The 22128-nt window shown below is 44.9% G+C and overlaps 1 protein-coding gene across 1 annotated transcript in view; it reads right to left on the bottom strand.

Moving 5' to 3' along the window:
- Positions 1–22128, bottom strand: part of LOC146821369 (uncharacterized) — a 181830-nt gene that overhangs the window by 73218 nt on the left and 86484 nt on the right. Inside the window, exons 8-10 of the mRNA XM_085609837.1 lie at positions 20848–20994; positions 5600–5675; positions 3665–3717 (exon numbers count right to left, since the gene is read on the bottom strand). Coding sequence (XP_085465963.1) covers positions 3665–3717; positions 5600–5675; positions 20848–20994 — 276 coding nt within the window. The remainder of the gene's footprint in view (positions 1–3664; positions 3718–5599; positions 5676–20847; positions 20995–22128) is intronic.

Raw genomic sequence — 22128 nt, forward strand, 5'->3', positions numbered from 1 at the left:
TGCGCCTCCTCTTCTGCGGGGTCGTCTTTCAGTAAATTTCCACAGAGCGCTGTCCAGTTCCATCGTCCATCGCTTGGCCTTGAGTCCCAGACGCCATCCGCACTAGGAGTTACGATTGGCACATTCCAATACACTCCCATGTCTGGCTTTTACTACATAAGTCAATTTGTGAACAAAGAGCTTCTCTACTAACGAGCAACTGTCCTTGCACCTGGGGTGAGATCATGCAAAGCAGACATTCTTCACATCCTTTAAGTTGCAATTTACTACAGCCTAAAACCTCTACTGGAATAAATCCTTTTTGGCCTATTGCCCTTGGCTAACATAAGAAAATACCAGGCCTTTCGCCTCAACGATATATGCGAATTCTGGCCACTACTTCGGTTACACAAGCAGGTTTAAATCACAGTATTGACATTTACGTCTTTCTTTCATGTGTGGTCAAACTAAACAGTCTACAGACAGGAATTCTAATCTACACGTTTTAACATCACAGTGTTTAAAAGAACTAAGCTCTATTCATTACTTCAATATATACATAAGATGCTTGTACATAGCTAACACTTCTATTAAAATCGATATAGGTTATACAATTCGTAATACATTGCACATAAAATACCTGAGCACACATTTGATTATATGCGGGTGCCAACTAACAGTGAATATAACGCACCCCTACAATTTTCAAACTTTTAAGCGCTACATCAATAGTTTATGTTCCTGTACATAAACTATTCCCCCTGCAGCTCAGGCACCCTTGCCGCATGGTGGCAGGGTGCCTGGTCTGGTGCTAGGCAGCTTCTCTTGCACCAGCGCTAGCGGAAACACAGGGGTGTGCCCTGTTCTTGTGAATACGGCGCATCCCAGCGTTTAAAAACAGAGGGGCAGATTTACAAGCCCCTTGCGCCTCATTTACGCCGCCGTTGCGTCACTTTTGTGACGCAGCGGCGGCGCAAATCCTGCGCCATGGTGCGGGGTACTTACAACGTGACGCATCTGGGAGATGCGTCACGTTGTAAAGCCCTGCGCCACATGTAGGCGTTCCTGCGCAGGGGGGGGGCGTTCCAGCGCAGGAACGCCTCCTAAAAGTGGCTGAGTGAAATCTACAAGATTTCACTCAGTCACTTTTAGACCCATGCTGCGTCAAAACCCTGCGCCTGCCTGATGCAGGTGTAAGGATTGACGCAGCATTAGCAAGACTGGGCCCCCCAGAGCATTGCTGGAGCTGCGTCGCGCTTGCGACGCAACTCCAGCAATGCGCCACTTTTACGGCACAGATGCGTCACGCATCTGTCCGTTTTTGCCCCATGGTGCGCCGCATTGTAAATGCGGCGCATCCATGGTGGCGGAGCTGTGGCGCACAATAACTGGCGCATCCCTGCTGATATGCAAGGATGCGCCAGTTATTGTAAATATGCCCCAGAGCGTGGCGTTGCCAAATTTGGCGTAGCACCCCACTCGGAAATCTTTTTAAATATGCCCCTGTGAATTCAAGGGGAATCTCAGGTTAACGATATAGCCACTAATGAATGAATGAATGAATGAATAGGCCTTTTTAAAGCGCATGGCTACCAAAGGCCTCCCAGCGCTAGTGACAGTACCAATCACCCATATCTGCACTTGCTGTTATTTGCACTCCATGCAAAATAACATTTCACCAGCTACATCGCTCTCAATACACCTTTGAACAATTCATATTTTGGCTTCTTTTGGAGTTTTTTGTTTCACCCTAATTTCACATTTTTCAGCTACACGTTTATTGTAGTTACGTCAGTAACACAAAGCAACAACTGTGTACTCGTCTGATGTTGGAAAAATTGATACACAGAGACTATTATTAAACTGAGTATCTTTTCATTCTTTTTTATTCTTTTGTCACCTGTGAGCTAGGCAGGTTGTAAAAAGCGGGCCTATTAAAGTTGGGTTGGGACGATCTTGCTGTGAATTTTTCTATTTTATGTTTGTACGTGAAAATAGTTGTTTTAAAAATGCAACGCGAACCGTGCATCTGTTTATATGCATTTTGCACTGTTTACAATGTATATCAATAACTCTGCATTTCTCAGAGCATAATTTACAAGTTGCCAGTGAGCTGAGGTTACGCCGTTCAGTTTTTGACTTGTGCTGTCTGAAAATTATACAGAGACTTTGAAGAATTCATAGGCAATGGGCAAGTTTAAACGGTGGAAACGCATTAAAAAGGCGCTTGATTCTGCACTGAACCCTCGCAGGCGTAAATGGAATGGCCTCAGGTTCCCTCAGGCAGCCCCTCCTGGAAAGAGGGCTCTCAAAACCCACATAATAAAGTCAGAACTTTAAATAGAGAAGTCACAGATCTGAACACTGCAAGTGTTTGCAGTGTAAAAAAAACGACTTTGCAAAGCAAATGAAACTGTACCCCTCAATCAACCACTCACAAGAGCTAGTGCTGATTTATGCACTCCAAAATGATGGCAGCAGTAAAAGAGCAAAACAATTTCTAAAAGCAGGAAATATACACAACCACAAAATGCATTTGACTGATATCAAAACGTGACAAACATTTGATCAGGCCAATACTTAAAGGAATCTCTACCACACAGGCAAAGGGCTGTCCCAGAATCCCTCTCCATTTATCATATGGTGTGTTGACATGGGGTCTTAGGTAGAAAGACCAAAAAAAACATCGTTTGAGACTGTCAGTCAAAGTAATGGCCTCAATTAAGGAATGTTTCAAATTAAATATTCAATTGAATGTGGGTCTGCAGGAAATGTGAAAGAATGGCAACAATATATTTGAAAAATCCCGCAAAGGGTTTTCTCCATGCCACCCTTACCTCCAGGAGGATCAGGAGAAAAGGCTGCTCCACATCCCTCACACTGTGGGGGTTTGAAGGGCCCTGTGTTATGCCTCTGAATTCCATTGAACCAAACAGGACTCTCAAAGCAGTAAGAGCAATAGCGCCAACTGTTAAGAAATATGCCTAACCAAGTGCTGTCGTTTGGAGAGCTCAGCCCATGAATCAGATGAGCAGCCATCCTAAACCACTTTCACCTCTCATCAATATGATCTAGACCAAAAGAAGTCCAACGATGTGTCTCCTGTGCCCTATTCAATCCCATGCCACACTGGGCGATGTTGAAATTGGCTTGAGACATGCTGAGATCCCCTAAACTGAAGAATATGAATTTCAACAGCATGCATGTAAAGGTGGAATCCTGCTTCTTTCTTGTCCCTGCAGGGTACCAGAAGGCTAAGTCCCCCTCAGCCTTCTCCCACCTCCACCCATTCATCTTTCATTGGTTTTGGTTCACAAAGTGGCGATGGTAGTTTGAAAGGCATAGCATTGTTACTCTGTTCTGCTCTCAATCATGCATCAGTTGGCATCTCAAACACCAAGAAACCTTCCCTGTAATACCTGCATGGTCAAGAGAGTACTCATAAAAGCATTTCACAATCATATTCTAGACCTTATTCCATAACATTAATACACTATAGAAACTTTGGCAAACTATTCAGTTTGTCTCTCTACATAATCTTTGTGCTAACCGGGAAATTAGCACTCTTAATAAAATAAAGTAGGCATCTTAGATCCTGATAAGCATGTTGTAAACTGCTGCCCCTTCCCCTAAATGTTAACTCCTGACAAAGGCTCTCTGGTGGACACAGCCTTATACGACTTACCTCAATACCAGGCGCTTGATCTCCTGCTTCCAGTAGTTTTCTTTGAGTTGTCTCTAGAGAAAAGCAAAAGATATTTAAAATTAGCAATTACTTTTCTGACCAGACAGTAGGCCCTTGGTCTTTCAGACTGTTTTATTGAATTATTGGCTTTGTTTTCAGATCATCACCTATTATAGGGTTTAATGCAAAACAATCTATGAACTATAAATGGAAATGTTTCTCACCTGTTCACAATAACTCTAATATTTATACTTTATAAATGTCTTCTGTGTTTACTATGAGACACAGTAGCTAGTAGGACCTTGAACTGTGCCATAGCAGTGCAACAAGATGAGAGTGGCACAGATATGCGGCATGCATGCGGAAAAGTGTCTTCTCCCTATTGCACCCTAGTCTTCTTAAAGAGATCACGGCACAATTCACAGTCAGAATATTACAAAGAGCATATTTGCTGACCAAACAAAGCTAGAGGTAGAGATCAGTAGCATGGTAAGAAACCCTCAAAATGGAAAGAAGAGGGGCAGAATGCTCACAGACAGGTGTTGGAAAAACAAGGGCACTGAGTGCTGTTCATGCCAAGAGGCTGCATCAGAAATCAGTTTGTAAACCAGAAGCCATTTTATCAGGAACATCACACCAGCGAGGGCATATCCACACATAGAAAGTTGTCTAACAGTTCTCAAAGTCGAGCACCTAAGGTACATTTTAGAGACAACCCCTCGCTAGGACAATTGGAGCTAGACCTACAGAAATGTTTTAGCAACTGTTTGAACTGAAAAACATTGTGGTAATCAATTTTCTGGTATTCAAATGTTGATAATTTCCTGCCTGATAGTCTATGCTTATTCTGTGGTTTCAAAAGTTTCAAAAACATTGGACACTCAATCTGGAAAAAAGAATTCAATGATGATGAAGCCCTGTGGTGACTTGAGCGTGATATTAAATCATATTAACATAACATAAGCTAAGACTATTGCTTTATGTTCATAAATATACTGCCAAGATGCAAACCATGAGTATTTGAGATCTGTAACCAAGATGCTCTTTGGCAGGGTAGAATCTAGGCTGAAACTGAGGTGCATGTAAATAGAAACCCAAAGACTGGAGCGACGAGGCAAGAGGTAGAGAATAAAGATTGTTAAGTTAGGCTTCCTAGATATGTACCAGACTGCCAACTTAGATCAGATTAAACTCTCTAAATTCAGGCAGATAAACCATAGCAGTCCAAAGCCCCTGTCATCAGCGTTTGAGGATGTGTTCACCATCTTCACATTTGACAAAGTACTATAAAACAAAGATTTACCTGTTTGCATTGCACTGAATTTTGGCAATAGCTTTCCTGTTTAACATCAAGAACTAGTTTTGATGGAAATCATACAACTGATCAGATACAGTAAAGAGTATGGCAGTGGAGGCATTAACAGAGAATGTATGGGCATAGGCATGAGCAGAGGAGACATCAACAAATGAGGAGTCTATAAACAGCCATTGTTGGAGAGACTGCATAGCTGCATGGGCAATGTGCAGACACAAAGAAAGAAGGGATGAGAAAATAGAAGGTGTATGGACAGAGGAAGCATTTATAAGGTTCTGAGGAAAGTTATAAGTAACAGAATGAGCTTAGAGACAAGAATAAAGGTAATGCTTAGAGGATCCATGGACAGTGGAGATGCATTTATGTGACTTATCAGCAAGGCATGGGTAGAAAGGCAATAGCAGTGGTATGGGCATAGGTGGCACTAGCACGGCACAAGCAGAAGCAGCATCGTCAAAGGAGGCAATATAGAGATATGTATGGAGGGCATGTCCCAAAGCAAGGGTGAATAGTACAAGACAGTGACCAATAAACAAGTTCACTTTTTCAATTACAGTTACATTTGTAGACTAAAAATAAATGGGGTTTGAGGATTTAGGATTTACCAATCCTGCACTCACCAAGCAGGAGGAGGAGGTCATTTGCCATCTGCTTTGCTGCTCGCCCTTTGTGAGACAGAGGTTCCTGGGCAGAGATCTGCCAAAGAAAAGGAGACAAAATTTTGTGAGGGAGCGATTATTATTTATGGTCCCACATACCGTAATGTGTAGAACAAGAGGATCTCTGATACTGTAGATAACAGAGCTGTATGTAGATAAGACCTTCCTCACATCCCCAACTCTCTTTTTAGGAGCCTAAATGCCTATTTATCATCCCAAATATTTTGGTAACTCTGGGTCTAAAGTGTTATTCGCATTCTAGGGAACACTCGGTATAGCCAGAATTTGGAGCGGGGTAACAGTCAAGAATTACAGATTGCGGCACCCGGTATCCTCAAACCAGTTTGCAGCCAGCTCATAATGAGGCCATAGTGGAAAATAGCAGGCAGTTGAGGGGCTAATGCTTAAACAAATGAGCAACCCTATCATGATGTTGGGCGATCAAAGGGTTTGTGATGTCAAATCAACTACCCCTGAGCATTTTGGTGAAATTACTTCGATGAGTGTCATGTGCGTGTGCCACTGTTTTTTAAAAGCTGTTTTCAATCAATTGCTGAGTGTGAGAAGTTGGCCTGGCATATGCTGGTCACTAGTTATAGTGGCCACCTTGCACCAGTCCAATTCGACTCTTATGGTAGATAGGTTTAAGACAACCTTTTAAAGAAAGCTATCCTAGTGGTAGCTGTGGAGGGCAGCCTTCAGGCTAAGTCTCAGAGGAATGTAAAGCAGCTTGTTTTACCTTATAATCTCTTGAATTACAAAATGAAAGGGCACCACACAGGAATATATATCAAACATATATGTATGTATTACTAGACACAATCTACTAATCTGTTTATGAGATTAGAAGCCAGGTACACATTCAAATGTCAATGTTTCACAATAAATTAAGCACAAATATGGCTGGAGCCCTAGGGGCGTACCAGACCATATACTAAAAAAATGGTATAAGAATGTCGACTTGCAAAATGACAAGGCCTAGGGCCTGGGGAATCGCTTGGGCTTCACTACTGCAGTGTTAGCAGGTAAGTAACAGGCCCACAGGAGACGCGTGCAGTGTGTGAACACTGCCGCGGGTTCCCAATTGATTACAATGGAGCAAGTCGCGGTTTGATTTTTAAAGTTTTAGGGTACTTCGAGGAAGTCAACAAGCAAGCCACTTACAGGGTAAGTAATTCGAGGGCCAACACACACTAGGGCACTGGAGTGCACGAGTTACCTCACCCAGGGAAGCCGGGTGCATAGGTGTCTTTTGGTGTCGGGTCGCGTCGCTGTTTTCTATGGAGACCAAAGAAGACTTGCTGCTTGCGACAACTGAAGAAGTGTCCGGTGGAATTCAAGGGTGGATTCAAGATGCAGAAGACCTGAAAATTGAAGGGACAGTGTTCAAAGTCACTTGCCAGTGACCGGTGGCCAGGAAGATGGATGACCACAGATGTTGGGTGATTTCAGGTCATCGATGGTGTTTTGACTCTTCGCTCACGAGGTCCAGGAAGGATTGATGATGACCAGCAGCTGGATTCGGAGTGTGCCATGACGTCTGCAGCTGATGACAGTGTCAGCAACCGGATTGGAGCCAACAAGCCTTGGCAACTGCAAGTCTTGTGTAGACTGAAGAAAGTCGATGGTGCAGACCAGCAAGGTCTGAGGGACTCACCCAGCAAGGGTGAGTCAGGGCAGGCCTGGAGCAACCAGAAGAGCCCTTTTAGTTGATAAGAAAGTCTTCGGGGGACCCACTAGCCAACGGACAAGTGATCACAAAGACGCCTCTTCAGGAAATGCTTCACAGGAGCCCACGGTCACTCAGGACGGGGTAGGCCTCTGATTTTCGCTGCAAAACCTGCTGGAGGCTTGGGCCATAACTGGTCCAAAGTACAAGTTCGTAGAATGTCGTGAAGGGATTGCACTTGACAATAGTGCACGTATTGCTGTTGCTCGTCACTCGTGGGGTCCACTCACCACAGCTTTGCTGGGGACTTACGATGGCAGTCGAAAAGTCAGGAAATCCACTTCCAGGGCAGCAGGGACTTCGAACTCCGGCGGGAGCGGGAAAGTTTGCACCTGTTGATTAAGGTTTTTGGTGCCTGCCAAGCAGGGGAGTCACTCCTTGACTCCAAGGTAGATTCTTCTGTCTTCCAAAGGTAGTGGAATGTCAAAGGGCCAGGATTCTTCTTTGTAGAGCATCGTCCAGGGTTATCTGATTTGCAATGGCAAAGCTTGCTATCTTATAGTGAAGATAGGGGAGGGACTAGCTCTATGACCACTCCTCTAGGAGGGTCAGGGTAGGGGGTGGTTACACCCACTTCCCTTTGTCCAGTTTCGTGCCAGAGCAGGGACAGGTAGCCCCTGAACCGGTTTGAGCTGGCATATGCACAGGGGAGCCCACTGCTCCCCCAGTGCAAGACTTCAGAGGACTCTAGGAGTGCACCCACCTAGCTCCAATACACTAAATCCTGTCTGGAAGGTGGTGACACCTCCCTGTGACAGGATGCCTTTTGTTGGGCCTCCTCCACTGCGAGTTTCAGTCAGCAGCAGGAGGGCAGCCCAGTGTCTGTGCTGGTGGCAACCATTTTGTGATGCCAGGGCTCTTTCAGATTTCTGTCGTTTTAGTACAGTGGGTACATGTCGTCCCCTCTAGAAGGGTGAGATCATACTCCCACACCAGTTACTGGTGTGGGGGTATGATTCCAAGTTGTTTGACACCAAACACTACATGTTTTGATGCAGTCATTCCAAAGTTAGCATTTACCGTTGGGTTATAATGCACTTAAGAGTATATGGTTTAAACGCATCCACAAACAGCCATAGAGAATAGACTCTGGTAGCTGCAGAGGGGTCCTGCCCATGCAGAGGCACCCCCTCACATAGTAAACCAAGCACCCTGCCCTCAGGATTGATAGGGCCTGCCATAGGGGTGGCTGATAGGTTTATATATGTGTGTATGGTGAGATATAGGAACCTATACCTCAGTGAGGAGTGATAATACTACCTCACACAGGCTGCAGTAGCAGGCCTGTGGTGTCAGATTGAGTCTGCTTCCCAGGGGTGGCATAATACATGCTTCAGCACCTGGTAGGCCTGTGAAGTACCAATGCCCTAGGTACCTAAGGTACCATATACTAGGGGCTTCAAAAGGTACCACAGTATCCAATCACTAGTGCATCTAATATGCACACTAAGTCGTTTAGAGAGAACAGAGAGACTGGGGCCCTGATTAGCAGGGACCCAGCCAGACTATAGCCAGAAACCAGTGTATACATCAGAAAAAAAGTGGGGGCAACATAAGTGCAGATCCTACTCTCCTACACAACCCCCCCCCCCCCCAAACACAGGGACATTAAACTAACCTTGACCAGTTGAGTCTTCATGTTCTAAGTGGAAATAGTGGAAATACCCTGAGAGTCCATCTGCATTGGCATGTTGGGTCCCAGGTCTATGTTCCACTGTATAGTCCATCCCCTGTAGGGAAATGGACCACCTGAGCAGTTTAGGATTTTCACCTTTCATCTGTTTGAGACATAGGAGAGGCTTGTGGTCAGTCTGAACAATGAAGTGAGTGCCAAAAAAGTATGGCCTCAACTCTTTCAGGGCCCACACCACAGCAAAGGCCTCCCTCTCTATAGCTGACCAACGTTTCTCTCTAGGGGTCAGCCTTCTGCTTATGATAAGCTACTGGCTGGTCTTGACCTTCATCATTAAGTTGAGACAGTACAACTCCCACACCCAGCTCTGAAGCATCTGTTTGAACAATGAACTTCTTTTTGTAATCTGGACTCTGCAAGATGGGGGCAGTGCACATTGCCTGCTTGAGGTCATTAAATACCTTTTGACAGCTAGCTGTCCACTGAACCTTTTTTGGCATTTTCTTAGAGGTCAGATCATTTAAGGGGGTCACTATATATCCATATATCTTAACAAACCTCCTATAGTACCCAGTCAGGCCTAAAATGGGTCTAACCTGTGTCTGGGTTGTTGGAGCTACCCATTCCATGATGGTTTGGATTTTGCTCTGCAATGGTTGAACCTGGCCTCCACCCACAAGGTGGCCCAGGTATACAACCTGACTCTGCCCTATCTGGCACTAAATGGCCTTGATAGTGAGGCCTGCTTTTTGCAGGGCCTCCAAAACATTCCTGAGGTGGACCAGGTGATCCTGCCAGGTGGAACTAAAGAGAGCAATATCATCAAGATATGCTGAGCAAAAAACTTCCATACCAGTCAGAACTTGATTCACCAACCTCTGAAAAGTGGCAGGTGCATTTTTCAAACCAAAGGGCATTACCACAAAGTGATAGTGCCCACCAGGGGTTGAAAATGCTGTTTTGGCCTTGGCATCATCAGCTAACTTGATTTGCCAATAGCCAGCTGTAAGGTCAAATGTACTGAGATACTTGGCTGAGGCCAAAGTGTCTATTAGTTCATCTGTCCTTGGAATTGGGTAGGCATCAGTCCTGATGACTGCATTGAGGCCTCTGTTGTCAACACAAAACCTCATTTCTTTCTTACCACCCTGGGTATGAGGTTTTGGCACAAGGACTACTGGGCTAGCCCAAGGGCTATCTGAGGGCTCAATAACACCTAGTTCCAACATTTTCTGGACTTCAGTCCTGATACAATCCATGACATGGTCAGGTTGCAGGTAGATTTTACTCTTTACAGGCAGACTGTCTCCAGTGTCCACCTCATGGGTGCACCAGGAAGTCTGACTTGGGGTCAGGCTAAACATATGTCTAAACTGTTGCAGAACTTGTCTGCATTCAGTTTGCTGATGATCAGTGAGACTGCTTCCCAAAGCAACACCATCAACTGACCCATCATCAGGGTTCTGGGAGAGCAGGCCAGGGAGAGGGTCACTCTCCTCCTCCTGCTACTCATCAGTTGCCATGAGCAAGCCCATTCCAGCCCTGTCCACATATGGCTTAAGTCTGTTGACATGGAGCACCCTAAGGGGGCTCCTGGGAGTTCCAAGATCCACCAAGTAGATGACTTCTCCCTTTTTCTCAACAATTGTATGGGGGCCACTCCATTTGTCCTGGAGAGCTGCTGGGGCCACAGGCTCCAACACCCACACTTTCTGGCCTGGCTGATAAACAGTCAGGACAGCCTTTTGGTCATGCCAAGCTTTTTGTAATTCTTGGCTAGCCTCAAGGTTTTTAGTTGCCTTCTTCATGTACTCTGCCATCCAGGAACGGAGACCAAGTACATAGTCCATCACATCCTGTTTGGGAGGTTTGAGAGGTAACGCCCATCCCTCCTTCACCAGACATAAGTGTCCTCTGACAGGGTGCCCAAACATAAGTTCAAAAGGGCTGTAGCCAACCCCCTTCTGTGGAAGCTCCCTGTATGCAAACAGAAGGCAGGGAAGTAAAAGGTCCCATTTTCGCCTAAGCTTTTCTGGGAAGCCTTTAATCATTCCCTTTAGGGTTTTGTTGAATCTCTCAACTAACCCATTGCATTGTGGGTGATAGGGAGTAGTGAATTTGTAATTGACACCACACTCCTTCCACATTGCTTTTAAATATCCTGACATAAAGTTGGTATCTCTGTCAGATATGACCTCCTTAGGAAACACACTCTGGAGAAAACTTCAATGAGGGCTCTTGCTACCACAGGAGCTGTGGTAGTCTTTAGGGGTATAGCTTCTGGATACCTGGTGGCATGATCCACTACCACCAGTATAAATCTGTGCCCAGATGCTGTTGGAGGGTCAAGGGGACCAACAATGTCATTCCCTACCCTTTCAAAAGGAACCCCCACCACAGGTAGTGGTATCAGGGGGGGCTTTGTTGTGCCACCTGACTTGCCACTGGCTTGGCAAGTGACACAGGAGCGACAAAGCTCCTTGGTGTCCTCAGACATGTGTAGCCAATGAAAATGGGGAACAAGCCTGTCCCAGGTCTTGTTTTGGCCCAAGTGTCCTGCCAATGGGATGCCATGTGCTAGGGTCAAGAGGAACCCCCTAAAATTCTGAGGTATTACCAACCTCCTGGTGGCTCCAGGGATAGGGTCTCTAGCCTCAGAATATAGGAGCCCCTCATCCCAATAAACTTAATGGGACCCACTAGCACTCCCAGCAGCCTCAGCAGCAGCTTGCTGTCTGAGGAGTTCAAGAGAGGGGCAGCACTGTTGCTCCTTACTCAGATCTTCCCTGGAAGGTCCCCCTACACCAATAACTCAACCTGATCAGGCTAAAGCTCCTCTGAGGCAGTTCCTTCTTCAGGCTCTGCATCTCCTCCCTCAGGAGGGGAATCTGAGATCTGAGACAGAGGGGAAGGCACTGCCTTAACCCTACTGCTCCTCCTCTTGGGTAGCACCTGGTCCATAGTTTCAGGATCCAGAGCTGGTTCAGCTTTATGCATTTTGGCTTGTGACCTGGTCACAGCAAATACCTCTGCAGGTATGCCCAACATCTCAACATGAGTCCATAATTCTACTTCAGACCAGGCTGAAGTCTCCAGATCATTACCCAACAAACATTCGACAGGGAGGTCTGCACTGACTACTACCTTTTTGAGGTCAGTTTCCCCTCCCCAGGAGAAATTCGCAACTGCCAGACTATGGTTGGTCCTGACATTGCTTGCATTGGTCACCTGGTACATTTCACCCAGGATGATCTGTGCAGGGTCCACTAGATCCTCTGACACCATGGTAACACTGGCACCTGTGTCACTGAATGCCAAAGCCTTTTTGCCATTTATGATAGGCTGCTGTTTGTACTTGCCCAGATTACTGGGGCTCACTAGGAAGGACAGATCAAGGTCTCCCTCACAAACTAGCAATGCCTGTGTTGGTACTCTGACTAGGCCAGAGTCCACATCAGAACCCAGGGTCAACCCTACTAAACCCTTATTCTGATTATTACCTCCACCAATGACTGCACTAGGGGGAACAGTTGCCTTAGGGGCTGGAGTGGTGGTGGTTTGGTCTTTGGACTTGGTACAATCAGAAGTCCAGTGCCCTATCTGTTTACAGAATTTGCACCAGGGATTCTTTTGGCCTTTTCCCTTTGTAGACTGTGAATCCCCACCAGATGCAGATTTTTGGGGCCCTTATGAAGACTTCTGGTCTTTTGACTTATCCCCACCTTTATCTGAGCCTTTAGGATCTTGCTTCTTAGTGTCACCCCCTTGGTTCTTGGTTTTCTGCCTCACCCTGGTTCTGACCCATTTGTCTGCCTTCTTTCCCAATTTTTGGGGAGAGGTCAGAGTCCACCAGGTACTGATGCAACAACTGGTTTTGGCAATTATTAAGGATCTGTTCTCTCATTATAAGATTATACAATCCCTTAAAATCAGTTACTCTACTACCAACCAGCCAACCTTCTAGAGCCTTGGTTGCACAATCAACAAAGTCAGTCCAATCCTGAGTCTGTGCTTTCTGGGTATCTCTGAACTTCAACCTGTACTGTTCAGTGGTTAAGCCAAACCCATCTATCAATGCACTCTTCAGGGCTTCATAGTCATTAGCATCCTCTTCTCTAACAGTGAGGAGCTTGTCTCTACCTTTATCAGAAAAGGAGAGCCACAAGATTACTGCCCACTGTTTCTGGGGGACCTGTTGAACTTTACAGGCCCTCTCCATAGCAGTTAGTTATCCATTTGTGGATATCATCCCCACTCTGGTAGGGAGGAACAACCTTGGACAGGTTCCTATGGTCTGGAATATATTCTCTACCTTTAGGGACACTGTTGCTGCCACCAGGGGTATCTAACCCCTCTTTCTTAGAAGCTCTCTGGAGCTCAAATGCTTCTCTATCTAAGGCCAATTGCTTGGTTCTGAGGGCAAGCCTAGCTTCCTCATACTGGAGCATCTTGTACCTTCTTTCAGAGGAGGACTCTCTAAGAAAGTATGAGTTCCTCTGATGGTCAGAATCCTTGTCAGAGTGATAGGAGTGGTTAGATTCCCTTGATAGGGACCTAGGCATCTTCTCTGCTCTGTCAACTCTCTTAGGGAGAATTCCTCTGTCCTGTTCAGACCTTTCTGGGTCTGGCCCTTCAATCACAGACTCCAGGTCATCTTGATTTTCATCATCAGACCCAGAGAAGATGGTTGACCCACCCCCTGATCCAGATCCACTAGCTCCTATAGCTAGTCTAAGATCATCTGCTCCTAACAGATCTATCAGGTGTTGGGATGAGGGACTCCGTCCTAGCTTCAGGTGTCTTTCAACAGACATGGCCTTCAAGTCAGTGTAGGCCATGTCCTTGTACTGAGGCTGGGTGGACCAACTGGCTCCACCTTTTAAGGACTTTCTAGTGTTGTGCAGTGTTGTACTACCTACACTAGTTTGTGGCCTACTGAACCTACCTTGAGCTGTAGCAAGGGTGTGCTATCCCTTCACAAACAGCTCTAAGGTCAGTAGAACTTATTGATACTAAGCTTGACTTTATATGTACCTTGAGTACCTTTAGTGGTTTTCAGTTAGTAATTCAAATAGAGATTTTCTGGTAAACCAATGGCAAACTGTAATCCCACAGCTTCCACCAATGTGAGAAGTTGGCCTGGCATATGCTGGTCACTAGTTATAGTGGCCACCTTGCACCAGTCCAATTCGACTCTTATAGTAGATAGGTTTAAGGCAACCTTTTAAAGAAAGCTATCCTAGTAGTAGCTGTGGAGAGCAGCCTTAAGGCTAAGTCTCAGAGGAATGTAAAGCAGCTTGTTTTACCTTATAATCTCTTGAATTACAAAATGAAAGGGCACCACACAGATATATATATCAAATATATATGTATTTATTACTAGACACACTCTACTAATCTCTTCATGAGATTAGAAGCCAGGTATACATTCAAATGTCAACGTTTCACAATAAATTAAGCACAAATATGACTGGAGCCCTAGGGGCATACCAGACCATATACTAAAAAAATGGTATAAGAATGTCGACTTTCAAAATGACAAGGTCTAGGGCCTGGGTAATTGCTGGGGCTTCACTACTGTAGTGTTAGCAGGTAAGTAACAGGCCCAGGGGAGACGCGTGCAGTGTGTGAACACAGCCGCGGGTTCCCCATTGATTACAATGGAGCAAGTCGCGGTTTGATTTTTAAAGTTTTAGGGTACTTCGAGGAAGTCAACAAGCAAGCCACTTACAAGGTAAGTAATTCGAGGGCCAACACACACTAGGGCACTGGAGTGCACGAGTTACCTCACCCAGGGAAGCCGGGTGCATAGGTGTCTTTTGGTGTCGCGTCGCGTCACTGTTTTCTATGGAGACCAAAGAAGACTTGCTGCTTGTGGCGACTGAAGAAGTGTCCGGTGGAATCCAAGGGTGGATTCAAGATGCAGAAGACCTGAAAATTGACGGGACAGTGTTCAAAGTCACTTGCCAGTGACCGGTGGCCAGGAAGATGGATGACCACAGATGTCAGGTGATTTCAGGTCATCAATGGTGTTTTGACTCTTTGCTCACAAGGTCCAGGAAGGATTGACGATGACCAGCAGCTGGATTCGGAGTGTCCCACAACATCTGCAGCTGATGACGGTGTCGGCAACCGGATTGGAGCCAACAAGCCTTGGCAACTGCGTCTCGTGTAGACTGAAGTAAGTCGATGGTGCAGACCAGCAAGGTCTGAGGGACTCACCCAGCAAGGGTGAGTGAGGGCAGGCCTGGAGCAACCAGGGGAGCCCTTTTAGTTGATAAAAAAGTCTCCGGGTCCCACTAGCCAATGGGCAAGTGATCGCAAAGACGCCTCTTCAGTAAATGCTTCACAGGAGCCCACGGTCACTCAGGATGGGGTAGGCCTCTGATTTTCACTGTAAAACTTGCTGGAGGCTTGGGCCACAACTGGTCCAAAGCACAAGTTCGTAGATTGTCGTGAAGGCATTGCACTTGACAATAGTGCACGGTCCCCGGGTATTGCTGTTCCTCGTCACTCATGGGGTCCACTTGCCACAGCTTTGCTGGGGACTCACAATGGCTGTCAAAAAGTCAGGAAATCTACTTCCAGGGCAGCAGGGACTTCGAACTTTGGCGGGAGCGGGAAAGTTTGCAACCATTGATTAAGGTTTTTGGTGCCTGCCAAGCAGGGGAGTCACTCCTTGACTCCAAGGGAGATTCTTCTGTCTTCCAAAGGTAGTGGAACGTCGAAGGGCCAGGATTCTTCTTTGTAGAGCGTCATCCAGGGTTATCTGATTTGCAATGGCAAAGCTTGCTATCTTATAGTGAAGATAGGGGAGGGACTAGCTCTATGACCACTCCTCTAGGATGGTCAGGGTACAGGGTGGTTACTCCCACTTCCCTTTGTCCAGTTTAGTGCCAGAGCAGGGACAGGTAGCCCCTGAACCAGTTTGAGCTGGCATATGCACAGAGGATCCTACTGCTCCCCCAGTGCAGGACTTCAAAGCACTCTAGGAGTGCACCCACCCAGCTCCAATACACTATATCCTGTCTGGAAGGTGGTGACACCTCTCTGTGACAGGATGCCTTTTGTTGGGCCTCCTCCACTGCGAGTTTCAGTCAGCAGCAGGTGGGCAGCCCAGTGTCTGTGCTGGTGGCATCCATTTTGTGATGCCAGGGCTCTTTCAGATTTCTGTCGTTTTAGTACAGTTGGTACATGTCGTCCCCTCTAGAAGGGTGGGATCATACTCCCACACCAGTTACTGGTGTGGGGGTATGATTCCAAGTTGTTTGACACCAAACACTACATGTTTTGATGCAGTCATTCCAAAGTTAGCATTTACCGTTGGGTTATAATGCACTTAAGAGTATATGGTTTAATCACACCCACAAACAGCCATAGAGAATAGACTCTGGTAGCTGCAGAGGGGTCCTGCTCATGCAGAGGCACCCCCTCACATAGTAAACAGAGCACCCTGCCCTCAGGATTGATAGGGCCTGCCATAGGGGTGGCTGATAGGTTTATATGTGTGTGTATGGTGAGATATAGGAACCTATACCTCAGTGAGGAGTGCTAATACAACCTCACACAGGCTGCAGTAGCAGGCCTGTGGTGTCAGATTGAGTCTGCTTCCCAGGGGTGGCATAATAAATGCTTCAGCCCCTGGTAGGCCTGTGAAGTACCAATGCCCTAGGTACCTAAGGTACCATATACTAGGGGCTCATAAGGTCCACAGTATCCAATCACTAGTGCATCTAATATGCACACCAAGTCGTTTAGAGAGAACAGAGAGACTGGGGCCCTGATTAGCAGGGACCTAGCTAGACTATAACCAGAAACCAGTGCATACATCAGAAAAAAATTGTGGGCAACATAAGTGCAGATCCTACTCTCCTACACTGAGTAAATACTTTTCATGTTAAAATGCTCTGTTTATGATTGTGCTGCTGTGCAATTGCCATTGAATGGCCATATATTATGGAGGCTCCCTCCATCTCAAGAGTCGCACCTCAACAAGGCTGTGTTAGTCAGGCGCAGCCAGCACAGCTAACCACGATGGGGTGGAGAGGCGGTGGGGCAGTGGGGCGGGTGAGGGGTGAAGTGGACAGACGACTGGATAGAGAAAGTAAAACAAAAAATAAATAAAACCACTTACCTTGCGCTCGCTGCAACGCCTCATCGCGGTGGCATTATTTCTTTTTTTATTTTACTTTCACTATCTGTCGTCTGTCCACTTCCCCCTCACACACCCCGCCCCACCGCGGTTACCCGTGCCGACCGCGTCTGGTGTCAGTACCTTTGTCACTGTAGAGCTGAGGTCAACTGGTGAGCTCTCCTGCTCTGCCCTGCTGCTGCTGACCTTCTATTCATGGAAACACCTGACTGCCCAAGGAGTTCGGACAAGCTGCACCAGTATATGAAAAAAATATTTGTACCCCTTAACAGAGACTGTCCATGATCAACCTCCATGTACGGGTGGACTGAGTGCTAACTCTGCCAGGTGTGCACTCACCCTTCTGTGTAAACATATGCTTATTTCACCTCTGTAACTTTCCCTCCATCTGTCATTTCACAGTATACACTATTGTTCATCTGACTTAGCATAGAACATGGGTCAGTCTCTACCCTGAGTGACTTGAGTACCATTAGAAGTATTCCTAAGCCACATACATAGGTGATCCCCTGATAATGCTAATCTATGCAGACGTCTAACACCTTTGCTAGCAAAATTGAGCTTTTGCCCTTGTTGGACCTAATGTTAACTTCCTCAGCAAGGGAGACGTCTAGTCATGCTATACGACATCATTATCAAGATCTTTCCTTCCTGCACACCAAGCTGTTGAGTCAGTCTCATTAGCACATTTGGGTTTGCAACTTCTATCAAAAACCTAACCCTCAACTTGTAGGCAAACCGGTTTTAGGCAAAAGCTCTCGATATGAACACTGAGAATTTTAATATTCTTGTGTTAATGCCTTTTTTAAGTTCCCCTCTGGTCATCATCTCATAGTGATTGGGATCAGATACTGATTGTGAACAGTATGGTACTGGCCATACAAATCTGGTAAGTGGATGAGTATTCAGATCCTGGCCCTTAGCACAATATTAACCCATCGCTTCTTATAAGAGCAAATCACATACCGTGAACTCTGACCAGTTTTTCCAGAAGTATCAGTACTCACAGCCCTTCTTTATGATAATATTGGTCTCTTTCCATTTAGAAACAAATAGATCTTTATTGAAAGTCAACATTTGGTTACTAACATCACAGTGACAGCAATCATTACAAAGACTGTGAAAAGTATATTATGATTATAAATTGGGTCCTCAGTGCTGCTACTTTGTAGAACATTTACAATTTGACCACAACAGATGTGCTCTTTTCAAAATCTTGAGTAATTTTAGACTTTCATCCATTAATACATTTGCCTTAGTTCACACCCTGTCGTACTCACTTAAACATAGTTGTTATTGATCTAGAGGGTGTTAGTTTCGACTCTTCAGCAGTGAAGCCAGGTGTTGACCTTCTTTACCAAGTGAATTGAGATAAAGAATATCTTTGTCTTTCCTTGGCTGTGGACAAGGGAATAATGTGCTCATTCTCCTTCTATAGACCTAGTGACTGACATTCTGAGATCCGTGCTATGATAAAAGTGGGTAATGACATCACTCACAAGCTAGGGAAATTATAGGTGATATTCTCATCACCTTTGGAGACAGCGGATTACCTTTGAAGTGTTGTACTTTAAAGACAATGAGTGATATTTTCAACACTCTGTGATGGAGATAACAGGGGACTTTTTAGTGCCCTCTCATGAGAGGTGTCAGTGAATGGGCAGGACTGGAGTCCACATCTCTACAATCTAATCAGTGTTTGTGGCCTTCACACCAACTGGTCATCTTTATTGTTCAGAAGATACTGTGATTTCATGGTAGAAGAGTCTCCTCCAAAAATTCCCTTACCATATTGTGCAGTGCTGCAAACCCTTCCGGTAAAAAAGCCTCCTTGCAAGCTTTTGTGACACCAGCTCTAAGGAAGTGTTCCAGAGGCTGAATGGAAAAGAACATGGAATTAGTACGGGGGAAGCCTTTAGAAAGAGATCCCTCAAATCACTCATCCATATGGCTTTCAATTTCATTTACCACATTCATTTCCAACTATATTAAATGATTACAGCTCATAAAATACAGATATTGACTAACTAAACAACTCAATCACAGCCATCTGCTGACACCACTTGGTCATGGCCTTTCCTAGTGACGAATAAGCACCACTTTAGAAAGTAGAGGAAAGGATCAAGCTCCATCTTCAGGAAAGAGTTCAAGGCCGTCAAGGGGACTGAAGTAATCTAGATCCTTGTGGTGGACAGGTGATCCGCACTCACAAGAGAGTCAATGATTGACCGTCTTCGTGGGAATTTATTTGTCTCCTTGTAGGAGGACAGGAGCTTAGAGTCCTAGGTGAGTGTATTGATTAGAAACTTTATGGAAGTTTTCAAGGTCTCCAGAAAAGGCTCATTGGGATCATCTGTGGAGCAGCGGTGATCAGAACTCTTAGGGGAGAGGTAATCAGTATCATCACGAAGGAAGAAGTGATCAGAAGCTTCACAAGGTAGGAGAGTATTATCTTCTGTGGCAAGTGGGGTTCAGGATCCCAAGAGATTTGATGCAAATACCCAAAGGGGGGAGGTGATCAGAATTCTCAGAGGGTAGAGTTGATATGAATCTTAAGATAGAAGTTGATGATAAGGCTGTTCCAGGGGAGGGGTGATCATAAACTGCATATGGTAAGTTTCCAAGCTTCTAGATGTTTTCTATAGGACATTTACAAGGCACATGTGAACTATAGCGATTAAGAAAACATACAAGGACAGATTTTTATAAAATGTGAAAACCTTTTTCAAAGTATATAAACCATCTCATGAAAAATAAGGTAGGTGTTGGTCCAACGTTGGCGGTTAAAGGGGAGAAGTGATCTGGATCCTTAGTAGGGGCCTGTGATTAGAATTCTTACGGGAGATATCAAGTACAATTGTACCAATAAAACTAGTTGGTTCTTGTTTCTGTCTCAATATGGGGATTATAAAAAAAGGAAAAATAGGTTATACATACAAAGTTGTGAACAAGTTTGTTTTTAACTCCTAGTGATGCAGGAAGGATAACAAAGGGAAGGAGGAAAAAACGGAATGGTCTTGATTTCAATTTTTGCCGTTTTTACACAATGATTCTCCAAAAGCATTACTTTCTTCTATGTAGTGCTGCAACAGCCACACGGGAAGGCAGTTTCTGAGAAATGTTTTGAAAATTAAAGGGATTTAAAAATAATGCACCCGTGTAAATAATTTCTGTAATTCCTTAGATTCCATCTGCACTACTGTGACCTTCATTATAAGTGGCCTATCATAATCTGGTATTTCCCTGTGAATCTGGGAAGGGCAAATAACAAGGAATCTAATTGTGCGGGCAATAATATATGAGAGTCACATTTCATTTACTGTACGTGTTTTTCCCAAGGTTTTTGATGAAACACAATAGAGCTGCCATACCCCTCCAGACCCCATAATTCCAATGAAACTAGTGCCATCAGAATTAATGGGCCACTTGTAATGAGGGCCCAACTATGATATCCCAGGTGAAAGAAAGAGAAGACCCAGAAAATTACCACTCAGATCTGTGCCCATGGTCAGATGTGTCAAAAGCTACAGAAAAATCCAGGAGAGATCTGAAAGACATGCAGAGAATAGCCCCAAACACAACATTCTCTCACTAGACACCCCCTTATGATTGTGATTCTCTGCGATACATCATGGACATAATTCATACAGACATACAGTAGACATTACTATGGGGTACATTTGCCCCAGACATACCTTTATCAGGCCAAAGGTGTTCTCTTTCGGCAGGCTTGCCTGAAGGTATAATACCTCTCGAAACACCCTTGGTAGTTCCAGGGCCAGCTGGTCTGGGGGAAGCAGAGTCACCATTGTGCCAAGTGTCAGTAGCACCTGTTCACGGATCTACAGGAAATAACACAGAAGAGGGTACATGCCTCTGACCTCAGTATGTGTGAAGCAAGGAGACACTGATTTTTATAGTATGGCAAAATTGTACTTGTGGTGGAGAGGCATGTTTATGCATTGTCCTTAAAAAAAAGTCATGTCATGAGAAAACCTGCATGTTTTTACATTGTCATAAAAAAGTCATGTCATGGGAAAACCTGTACTCATATGCCTGCATTCAGGAAGTTCTTACCACCGTCAGAAGTTAACATTTCTTTCCTAATTGGAGAAGTCACAGTTTCTTGTTTTATTTATCCCATGTTACAATCCCTTTACAGAGGAAACCAACTTGCCCCATATTCACAAGATCCATGTAATGTGATTGCATCCCATGTCCAGATTCAAAGTATTACTTTCTGGTAATGGTTAAATAGTATTGTTGACAACTTCTACGCATGAAAGACAGCATACGCCTATGAGAAAATTCAGACGTGAAGGGTAGAATGGATTAACCTAAACCATTTGTACTTAGGGTTGAATTCCAATCCATCACTCTTTTGCTCAGTTTGCAGCTACAGATAAGGATCAACAGTATGCAAATCAGCCTTGGTCCTTCTACAATAGGAGCATTCCATCTCAAACTAGTACGTTTGCACTGAATGTGAGTATATGCAAATGCAGACCAATTTCTGGTTGACTGAGCCTCATTAGTGCCGTTCTGCACGAGGCCTATGGCACAATTGACTTTCCCCATCTTGATGCAGACATCATGATCAGCACTTAGGCCATCTCACTTGGAAAAACAAACAAGCATTTGCAATGCAATAGGTCTCGCATTATAAAAGTGTGAGCAGTTGGCATTGCTAATAATAATGCAACACTAGCTATTGGCATTGTAAATTATGCCATTTATTTATGTGTTTGTTTTATAAAATAGATAAAAAAGGCATTGTCATGAACAATGACATTAGCTGAAACTTTTGCAAATGTGAGACCTATTGCATGGCAAATGCTTGTTTCAGTACTGCAGGCTTTTTAAAGTTTTAGTCACTACTCAAAATGAAATTAATTTTATCAGCGTTGCGAGTGCTCCTTTATGTTTAATGCCCTAAATGAAACACAATGTTCTAAGCAGATTTCTAAACAGCATCT

This window comes from Triturus cristatus, chromosome 6 (assembly GCF_964204655.1).
Source record: "Triturus cristatus chromosome 6, aTriCri1.1, whole genome shotgun sequence".
NCBI classification, from domain to species: Eukaryota; Metazoa; Chordata; class Amphibia; order Caudata; family Salamandridae; genus Triturus; species Triturus cristatus.